Source organism: Nicotiana tabacum, chromosome 20, assembly GCF_000715075.1.
Source record: "Nicotiana tabacum cultivar K326 chromosome 20, ASM71507v2, whole genome shotgun sequence".
NCBI classification, from domain to species: Eukaryota; Viridiplantae; Streptophyta; class Magnoliopsida; order Solanales; family Solanaceae; genus Nicotiana; species Nicotiana tabacum.
The window spans coordinates 1,348,480-1,359,827 of record NC_134099.1 but is presented as its reverse complement, the minus strand read 5'-3'; the positions used below and the strand labels follow the sequence as shown (position 1 = coordinate 1,359,827).

General features: G+C 35.0%; 1 protein-coding gene across 1 annotated transcript; it reads right to left on the bottom strand.

Moving 5' to 3' along the window:
• Nucleotides 1–3,890: 3,890 nt before the first annotated feature.
• Nucleotides 3,891–10,556, bottom strand: LOC107777381 (origin of replication complex subunit 4). Its single transcript, XM_016597389.2, has 16 exons — nt 10,355–10,556; nt 9,937–10,027; nt 9,755–9,811; nt 9,554–9,601; nt 7,672–7,722; nt 7,545–7,588; nt 7,278–7,341; nt 7,113–7,199; nt 6,625–6,716; nt 6,464–6,545; nt 6,005–6,090; nt 5,793–5,902; nt 5,161–5,253; nt 5,026–5,090; nt 4,786–4,929; nt 3,891–4,103 (listed from the first exon to the last, which is right to left on the bottom strand). The coding sequence occupies exons 1-16, from the start codon at nt 10,462–10,464 to the stop codon at nt 4,068–4,070; spliced, it is 1,260 nt and encodes a 419-aa protein (XP_016452875.1). The 5' UTR covers nt 10,465–10,556; the 3' UTR covers nt 3,891–4,067.
• Nucleotides 10,557–11,348: the final 792 nt, after the last annotated feature.

Genomic DNA, 11,348 nt, shown 5'->3' with positions numbered 1-11,348 from the left:
TAAAAAGTGATGGGTCAGCCTGTGTGGGGCCTGCGGCCCACGTAGGGCTAAGCTGTGTTGGGCCATCAAAATGGTGGGCCGGTCTAGGCCAGACCAGGCTATCAAATGTCAAGGCACGCGTGAGCTGGGCTAGACTGCGATTAGCCAGCTCGTATTGATAGCTCTAATTAGTTGAAACTTTACTAACTTAATTGTATAATTTTTTATAAATCTTTAGTGAATACCCTATGCATTAGTACAACTTATATATTAACTTACATCATTTTAGGTAAAAGATTTAAAATTAAGTCAACTTATTTTTTTAAATTGTAACAAATAAGAGGCGCAATTTACTGCATTACGTCTTTCAATATTCTTCACATGCACTTTTATGACAAGTCACATGCACTTCTAATTAACCTCTAATAAACTTGTATCTAAATTGCAGATTAATTAAACATGAGATGTAAGGTTCATTTATTAACATGACAAAAATCATGTGCAAAGCGAAATACTTAATATGAATATAATAAGTATATACAAGGTCTATAAATTACACCATCTTAAAAGCATTGAAACACTACCTTAAAAACTTTCCCAAAGCTTAAAGTTGTATTGTCCTCATTATGGCATTGTTTAAGATGTGTTTTGTTTTCATTGTTCTTCTCATGGCAGCTACGAGTTAGTATCTATCTTACATTAACTTTAGATTATGATCCTATTATATTTCATTTAGTATGCATGTCTTTCCGAACAATACTAGTGGTCTAGTGGTAGAATAGTACCCTGTCAGTTATAGACCCGGGTTCGATTCTCGGTTGGTGCACTTACGTACTTTGAAAGGGAGCCTTGACATAACTGGTACAGTTGTCTCTATGTGACCAGGAAGTCACAGGTTCGAGTTGTGAAAACAGTCTCTTGCAGAAATGCAGGGTAAGGCTGCGTATAATAGACCCTTGTGGTCCGGCCTTTTTCCAGACCCCGCGCATAGCGAGAGCTTAGTGCATCGAGTTGCCCTACTGCCATGCATGTCTTTCCAGGCATTATGATCTAATTGATTCCGAGTTGGTGCCCTTACTTTGAAGGAGAGCCTTGGCGTAACTGGTAAAGTTGCTACCATGTGACCAGGAGGTCACGGGTTCGGGCATGCATAGCGGAAGCTTAGTGCATCGAGCTATGCCCTACTGCCATGCATGTCTTTCCAAGCATTATGATCTGATCGATTCCCGGTTGGTGCACTTATTTTTAAGGGGATCAGAGCCTTAACGTAACTAATAAAGTTGTTGTCATGTGACCAAGAGGTCACGAGTTCGAGTCGCGGAAACAGCCTATTGCAGAAATGCAGGGTAAGGCTGCATACAATAGACCCTTGTGGTCCGGCCCTTCCTCGGACTCTGCATATAGCGGGAGCTTAGTGCACTGGGCTACTCTAGTGCCATGCATGTCTATGCTCTAACTGTGTATTTTTATATTCTACCATTTAACATTTTGATTTTACTAACTATGGTGTTGAATCATTTTCAGTTAACATGGCGTGGTTCTCCGAGACACATCTTGTGGTTGCACGGAATGTGAATCATGATCTCTCAGGAGTTGAAAAGAGACTGCTCCCGCAACTTAATAGTATTACATGTGGCCGACATTGCGAAATTTATACTGATTGCAACGATTGTTGGATGTGTTGTAGTTGTGGAGGATTACCAGGATACCAACAATGTCAAATCTAAAACTACATTGGTGTCCAATTTCAATGTACTTAGCTTCAAATCCCTATTGTCCATTTGTCTTGTTGTAAGTCTAGTGTTTCTTGTTTCCTCAGAAATGCCAAGTGTTTACCGGAAACAACCTCTCTATCTTTGTAAAGTAGAGGTAAAGTCTGCGTACACACTACTTTTCCCATACCACGTTTATGAAATTACCCTGAGTTTGTCGTCGTTGTTGTTGTGAAAACTTGTTCATGAATAAAAAGGGATTTGAATACAAGGGTTGTTTGTCTAATTTTATAGTATTTGTGTACGTAATACATTATATATTTTCCATATTTGTTTAGATATATTACAATATGTAATCTATGTTAGGTTTTTTTCCCCTTATTTCTTTATTTAAAATCTTGTATCCTTCATCTTTCTCTAAACAAACTTCTCTTTAAACTATCTATTCTTAGATTTCTATTAGTTAGCAGGTATCATGAGAAATTATTTGAGAAATTAATACAAAGTATTTACAAGAAGAGAATTTGGTACGTAACATAAATTTTTTAATCTATATTCTAAGACTATGAAATTATTTTGTGACTTCATAAAAATGCTACGTAACATAAATTTTTTAATCTATATATCTAGTTCAATGTTGATTGATAAATTCATAAATGGATAAACCGATCACTAATCTGTAGAAATATATATATTTTATTCATTTGAATTTATCTTTAAAATCAATAAAAAATAAAAATTGTAATATCTCATACCTAATTGGGCTCGTGAAAAATGGGTGCACTTCAGTTATATATCGTGACTTCCCAACTTCAGAAAAATTTGTAACTTAGATGCGAATTCGGCTACATATGTCTTAAGTTGTGTCTGAAGTGGGTAAATTATATTACAGAAATTATTTAGGGTACAACTTGAAGAAGAGATGCACACGACAGCTTAGGTGAATCCCATAGAAAAGAAAGTAGAGAGTTTTATAAGGCATAACATAAGTTCACATAGTATGCACATTTTGAGACTCGATGATGGCGTAGCCCAAGGGACAAATACATAAGATCTATTGGATCAAAACAGACAAAACGTGTCATAGTCTTAGAATATATGTCACATACAATTTTCTACATTACATCTTTCAATATTTGTGACATGACTTGTTATGAAACTTTGCAAACTTCTATCCCAGATTGCAGATTGGCGGGCCGGGGGGGGGGAGGGGGATGAGAAAGGGTTTATGGAGCCGGCAAAATTAGAGAGAATTAATTTTGCAGTTAAAATATATTGGACCCCTTTCATAAAATCATGTGCCTTAAAATCGTGTGTCTCTTTTATCCGTGATGACTCAAACATGTACATCATTCAAACTTACTTATCTTTATATATTTTGTATCCTATTATCATATTCGATCTAGGGACTTTTTATGTTAATTATCTAATATATGGTATCAGAGCTAAGGCGATCAAAATATCATAAGTAGTAGAGATTAGGATTTTGTAATAGCAATATTTTCATGATAATGGAATAATTTCAATTCAATATTATTATCAGTAGAAAGTTCTCAAATATAGATATTATATGTATTAAGATAAGGCAACTAGTAGAAAGAAAATTTTAAAACATTGTGACAATTTCACTAACTTAACATTAAAAAATTTGGTGGACAATACGTCACACAGTGAAATTAGTTATCCTAAAATTATTTTGGTATGTTGTATTAATTCCGGGATTGTCAATTTTATTTTTTTATCCTAGGAAAACTTATCATTGGATTGTCATTCCATCGTCTGACAGGTGTAAGTTATTCATATACTATTTTTAATCCTAGGCGAACTTATCCCTTGATTAGTAATCAAACAAAGGATAATGTGGTACTAAATTTTTATATCAAGATTATTTTTGCTTATCCATCATACAACAACAACAACAACAACAACCCAGTATAATCCCACTTAGTGGGGTCTGGGGAGGGTAGTGTGTACGCAGACCTTACCCCTACTCTAGGGTAGAGAGACTGTTTCCAAATAGACCCCCGACATCCTTCCCTCCAAGAACTTCTCACCTTGCTCTTGGGGAGACTCGAACTCACAACCTCTCGGTTGGAAGTGGGGGTTGCTTACCATCAGAGCAACCCCTCTTGTCTTAAACGACCCCTAATATTACTGAGTTCAATTCCAGTGACCTCGATTGCGGCAAAAAGAATAACAACTTCAAAAGATATAGTAAAATTTAACATTGAAAAATAAAAAGACGACAACAAAAAATAGAGGAACAAAAATAGGAAAATGTGGCATAATTAACAATCCTTGCATATTAAACAACCATTATGTGTACTATATATTACAAAATTTCTCTGATAAAAAGCATATAGGGATGGTTACACTTCAAACTCCACGGTCAATTAGTTTATGAAGAATTGCCTGCAAATGAGGAAAATCAACATGCTAATTAGTACTGGTTGTCAAAAGCACCAAATAATTTGAAGGCTTATTTGAATAATAATAATAATAATAATAATAACTCGAAGAAACAAATAAGTAAAAGGGAGAAACAAATGACTTAAAAAAATGTTTTAATCAACAAGCCAAGACCAATTAAAAGTTGATTAAGATTTATGCGTTATTGGATATGAAGATGGATATTAAGGACAAATTCTCTACTTGTTGCAACTGCTTCGTTCCATCTATTTTCTGGCTCTTATTTCTACGGTTTCTTTCCATCTTTCTTGAGCCGAGGATTTATCGGAAACAACCTCTCTACCCTCCCAAGGTAGGGATAGGGTCATACACACTACCCTCCCCAGACCTCACTTGTGGGAATTCACTGGGTCTGTTGTTGTTGTTGTTTATACTGACAAGTGTGCTTGTTTCCATCATGAGAGTGACATCCGCAACCACCCTAGTATACTTCAGACTAAAAGGGTAGCCCGGTGCATCAAGCTCCTGCTATGCGCGGGGCCTGGGAAAGAGCCGAACCACAAGGGTATATTGTACGTAGCCTTACCCTGCATTTTTGCAAGAGGCTGTTTTTACGGCTCGAACCCGTGACCTCCTGGGTATACTTCAGACTAAAAGAATATAATTGTTCTTGAGAGTAACTTACCGGACATGAACGGTATGATTTTAGTCCCTGATGTAGTTCATATGATGAGATCAAAAGCCTCACTGGACGAAACTCAACAGATTGGCCATGCCCTCTATTGTCAACCAAAGAGATCAATTGGCGTTGTAAAAGATGTTCAAATGCCTGGAAAGAAAGCAAGTATTTGTCAGTATAACTTCAAAGATCCAAAGTTGAATGTTAGACAAAGATTATTTGTATTTAAGTCTTTGCTATACACACCCGGAGGCATACATTCCGTGCATAATAATCACTTGTTTGGAACGAATCATGTACGCTTTTGTACTCTGGAAGGCATGATAACATGGTCAGTCGCATAACATTCACATTATTAACATAAGAAGGGAGTAGTCAAACCTTTCATTAATGAATTGAAGTTGGTAGTCTCTTGCTCTTTGACTTCCAACCTCCTCAAGCAAACAAGAATATATAGTTCTAAAATGGAGCAATCTGCATCAACAAATTGAGAATCACGCTGTTTTCAGTTTGATTCGTCTTGGTGGTGGCCTAGCGGTGGAGAGGGTATTCATATTATAAAATGGTTTGCGAGTGACTCACACGATATACAAAATGGTTTGCTAGTGACTCATACCATATATAAAAAGGTCGATTTTTTTTTTTTAAAAAAAATATTAAATGAAAAGAGGGGTAAAGTGCTACGAAAATATTAAAATAACTCTGTTCTATCTTTTAGTCTATATATAAGAGGAGATACTATGTAACCGATTCTTTATGAGTGACTCACGCCATATCCCCAACAGTATGTACTATTGGGGCCTGATCAAATTTCCAAGCAATTTTACGACTCACAATGTCTGAGACTATTGTGTCGAGAGAAGATATGTGAATAGCTGAAGAGGTCGAGTGTCGAAGGAAATTTAAGAGGAATTGATGTGGAAAAGGTGAGGAGTCCGAACTATTTTAGCTCTACTCCCAAACTTTCAAGAAGAAGCTAGTCAACACTCAGCACAAAATACATAATGACATACCTTTCAAGGCTTCCAACTTGGGTTGCCGTTGAATACTTGAGAGTGCTGTCTTAAAGTTTTCAAGTGATAAAAAACCAGGTTTTGTATCCATATGGCACACAGCAGCAAACCTAATGAAAATTATCATACAATGAGTTTTCATTAAAAGAACAGATGTTTGATACAGCACTGTGAATGCAGCGAATAGGTAGTTCAATGATAGGTAGACTTACAGAAATCTCAATAGATGGTTCAACGTTGAATCACACTCACATAATGATGTAATGATGTCTTTGAATTTGTCATCCGACAAAGTATTCTAATAAATATTAAGGATAATTTAATATCTGCTAGCAAAAAACTGATTATAATTCGTCAAATTGTAGCAAATTTGATTCTTGTTTTTATGTCTAACCTAAAAGAGAGGTTTCCAAAACGAAACGAACTATTTTAAACCTTGAGTTACAAGAGAAGGACCAGCATTTCGAGTATCTCATTTAGGCTTAGCACAAATGAGTTATTACCACTGTTCTAAAGGATAACCCTATACTTAGCTGAGCATTTTTGAGCCTCACTCTTCTTACATCTTGTCGATTGCTCTCTCTCTCTCTTTTCAACTTTTCTGGTCTTTTGGTATCATCTCACTTTAATTCATTCGTTGACAATGAAAAGTGTAACGAGTGAAAGGATACAAGAAGCTTTGTGTTATAAGTAGCTACATATTGAGAAGGAAGTTCTGACTCTGTCGGCAGTAGTAAAGCGTGCTGCAAAATTCTGATATACAGACTGTCAGTATTGATAAAAATTCTTGCAGGCAGTAAATGAGGAACCAAGGTATGCAACGAGAAGTTACTTTTGCAAGTCTTCTTGCGAAGGGGGTAGAAACAACAGCTTTCTATGTGAGAAACGAGACCTTACTCTCTTCTCTAAGAGTTGATCGGCATCCTGCACAACACAAGTTGCACCACTCTTAATTTACTCATTACTTCAAAAAGTTATCCTATGGTAGCTATATGTATTAAATGACCCAAATGTGCATTAATGACAAGGCAACTATTTCAATCAAATTTGATCTTGCTCATCAGCAACTCAAAACAAGATACTCAATATTTTCACAAAAAAAAGGAAAAAGAAAAAATGAAATCGAGCATGCACATTTGATTTTTAAGTCCCAACAACAACAACAACATACCCAGTATTATCCCACACCGTAGGGTCTGAGGAGGGTAGTGTGTACGCAGACCTTACCCCTACGCAGACATAATGATGTTGAGGAATTTATGGTTCCTAGAGAAATAGAACGCGCGGAAAAATAATTAATCCTAAAACTAAGGAACATACCAATCTGCAACTCACACCAATGACAACAGCTTGCGACGTTACAGACTGCATTGCATCTAGCAAGCTATAGAGTAATCGCTGTTTACCCTGCAAATTGCAAAGACATCCAATCCTGAGAATTTGACATATTTTCTCATATTTTTCTTCACTACATGAGAATCTTACCTGTGTAAAAAGGTCAAACTCATCCAACACAAAGATAACGGTTTTATGTGCCAACCCGCACTCCCTGATAAGAAATTACAGTAGAATGAGCACATCCACCAGGAGAAGAAAAAACGAGTACACGTTTTATTTGAAGATTACCTAATTTAAACATTCATTTTTCAAAAGGAAAAGAACCAAGTTTAAACATTCTCAGGCACTTCGAAAAAAGCCTATTCTCTTTCGGCAATAAAGCAAAGAAGGAAATTACAGGCCATATAGACTCACCTTAACATGGATAATACAAACTGGGAGTTATCATCAAATGATGCCTGTTAAAGGAAATACACGATGACTGGTTGATGCTTTTGGTTAAAATATAAAATGGATATCATAACCAGAATGGACACAGTACCATTTTTGAGAACATCAAGTGATGCTCCATACATAATTGCCTTGCAATCTCCTGCAAGATGAAATAGAAGGATACAAATATCAACGACAACATTATGGACAAATATCTAACAAGGACAAAGATGTAACACTTTGTTCAAAGGGGTCAAAAAATTTTGGAAGATAAAATAGTTAAACCAGAAGTAGAAAAAGATGCAGGTGAACCCTGATATTACTTGTGTACTTCATATTTGAATATTCTGGTAATATTAAAAAAATAAAGAGAATTTTCTATGACACCCTACATATTCCATTTGAAACTAACTCTTGCTCAATCAATTTTTAGCTATCAATTTGTAAGGAATACAAATGAAGTATCAATTTAAGCACGAAAGTTTCAACTGATTATGGTTTCTCTTACTTAATAGTTGACCCTTTTATTGAACTTGATTATTCTCTTATAAACTCAGAAACTGCATTCTGCTCAACCATTCTGCTGCCATATAGTCTTCGCTTGTAACTGAGAATCAAGAAATTTTATTGTTCCCATATCTCCATTTGACAATAAAAATAATTCTGATCCCCATTAACCTTTATATATAAATGCACAATGACATATGAAATAAAGACAGTACAACAAGCATAACAGGTAACAATGTGCACTCGTTCTGAAAAAAATTCTAAAGAAGAAATTGGGGTGATTTGGCACTCTCTTCCTTTTTTTTGTCGAGATGGATGCACTTTCTCATCCTTTCTTCTTTCCAAACATAGAACTCATTGTTAAATTCATTAAGAAGCCTTTAGTTGCAGGTTTCCTTTAGAAAAATGATTTAGATTACTTTGATGGGTTAGTTTCAAACACAAAATTACCACTTGCTGCCAATGGAGTACGGTTACTGCTCCTAAGGAGTGAAAAAAGATCTCCATAGTCTTACTCTTGGTACACAATACTATCGTTATGAAGGAGGGAATAATATGATCAACCAAGACTTGTTAAGTTTTAATACCATCTTTGTTCAGAATGTAACTGTGCCTGACGAGTTGAGTCAAAATACAGTATGCTACTGTCTTGGGGGAAAAGCTTCAGAAAACAGACAAGTGCTGTTCCCTGCTATTGGGTGAAAGGAGGCTAGCTTGCTGAGCTTGAATAATTTCTTGCAGTTCCCTTTGATCCTGGAGGAGTTAGAACTTCTAGTCCATATTTCACCTTAACAAGGGTGATCTCAACCGGAAGGAACTGATACAGGTAAAAATTGGCAATAAACTCAAAGGATATATGAGCTGAAGGTTGGTTTAGAACAAGGCATGGAAGTAGCTGAGAATACGAACATGAGCTGCAAACTTAACATGATTTAGAAGTCAGAATGTAGCTGCAAGAAGCTAAGTTAGAAGTTAGTTACAACACCTGTTAGAGTCAATAAACAGTTCGATTAGTTATTTGAAGTCCAGAAAAGTCAGTAGGAGTTTTAGCTGCATTTGCACACATGTCAGCTCTCAAGGTTAACTTCCAATTTGTCCACTAATAGCATTGTATATTTTAATCAGATCAGTGAATGAAGAACTAAATTTCTTTTCTTAGTTACAATTCTATCCTCTAAGTTGGACTTCTAGTTTTAGACCGCTGAACCAACATTCCCCTTCTCGACCTGCCATAGCTCGTCTAGTCCTACCTGTATTTTTTATGTTCAAGCTTGTGCTTTGTAACACAACAACATAAACAAGACTTTTTGTTATACAACAACTATTACTACTATACCCCTCAACCCCAAACAAGTTGGGGTCAACTATATGAATCCTCACTGATCATATTTCCTATTTTAAATTTGTTATACAACTTATATTGAGCAGAAATCCAACCTGTACCAAAAAACAATTAGCTAAAAAAAGGGAATTTGTATACACACCTTCAAAGCACAATTGTCGTCACTGTGCAAGAGTCCATTCAATTTAACCTGTAATCAAAATAGCGATTAATTACAATAAAACCATAAGTCTAGTGAGACTTATTTTCCTATAGAAGTATGTCACTGCCAATTTTCACACAAGAATGCAAGATACAAAAATTGAAGATATAATACAGATAATTAATTAAATTAAATATATACCACACAGATCATATCAGGATATTCTTGCAGTAAATCCTTGATAACCAGCTCCAAAATCTGACATAAATAATAATCAAGAAAATTTAATATCAAATCAAGTTTACATTTTTATCAAATTTCACAGCACAAAAACTACACTTTGTACAAAAGATCAACCAAAAGAATAAAAAAAGTCTACTGACCGGAACTTTTCCACAACCACGAGGGCCAAGAAGAAGAACTGAGTTGTTACATGCTTCAGTTACTGAACTTGACATTATATACTTCAATTTGCTGAAACAAATAAGAGCTAAACGCAATTAAACACAAAGGGTCTTCAATAGATTATTATAAAACTACTTTGGCCAATTCTGATTTCAAGAAAATGAAATAATGTTCAATTTTGAGTGGGAAAAAAATTGAAAAATTAGAACAAAAATGGAAACTTTTAACCTGTAATTGCTATTTGGGGAATCAAAGAAAAAGGTGAAGAGCTAAATGCAACTACATATAAAAGGTATTCAATAAATTCTTGAAAAAACAAAAAATAACGAAAAAATTATATTCAATTTGGAGTAGAAATCTTGAAAAAATGAGAATAAAAATGAAAACTTTTTGTACCTGTAATTGCTACCAGGGGAATCAGAGAAAATGGTGAAGATGAAATTGGGATTGTAGAGTCTGGTTCTGAGCAGAACCTGAGCTTGCTCTGCTGGATTTTCAACGCCCATTTTGATGGAATTTTTACAAAGAGAATTTGGGAGAGAAAGTTGTGGAGAAGTAAACTTGGCGGGAATGAGGGTAGTGAGAGTGAAGGAAGCTGTGGGAGAGTTGGACTGGGCCTGGGCCTTTTGTCAAGAAAAGGGCCAAAATTAGTAAGAAATCTCGTAAAAATAGCCAGTTTTTGAACTGGTAATTGAAAAATAGCCAGTGTTTGCAAAGTTATTGAAAAATAGCACTATTTTGCTGCAACACGGAAAGTTCCAGCATAATATGTTGGAGATTGGTGCACTTGTGTATGAACTTCCAGCATATTATGCTGAAATTCCAACACGCAGAAAGTTCCAACATAATATACTGGAGATTGGAGCACCTGTGTACGAACTTCCAGCATATTATGTTGGACCGATATATTATACTGGAACTCCATTATATAATATTGGAACTCCAATATATTATGCTGGAAGTTCACATGTAAAAAATTCGATCTCCAGTATATTATGCTGGAATATTTACTGGATTTTGAACAATGTTTTCGTTCAGAATTATCTTTACATGAAAAGTGGCTAAATTTCGATTACTTTTGAAATTTTGACTATTTTTCCATTACCACTTGTAAATCAGACTATTTTTTGAATTTCACTCGTATAGCCGTATATATATATATATATATATATATATATATATATATATATATATATATAAGATCTAAATATATATTTTTTTAATATATTTGGACCAAATATAATTACTTTATCCGATAAGCTAAAAATGTTAAAAACCTTTTTTTTTCAATCGAGTACCCCCCACTAGTTATGCATGAAAATAATTCAGGTGTTTTAATATAGAGATTAGTAATACAGGAATTGTAATATAGAAGTTAAAATGCATAATT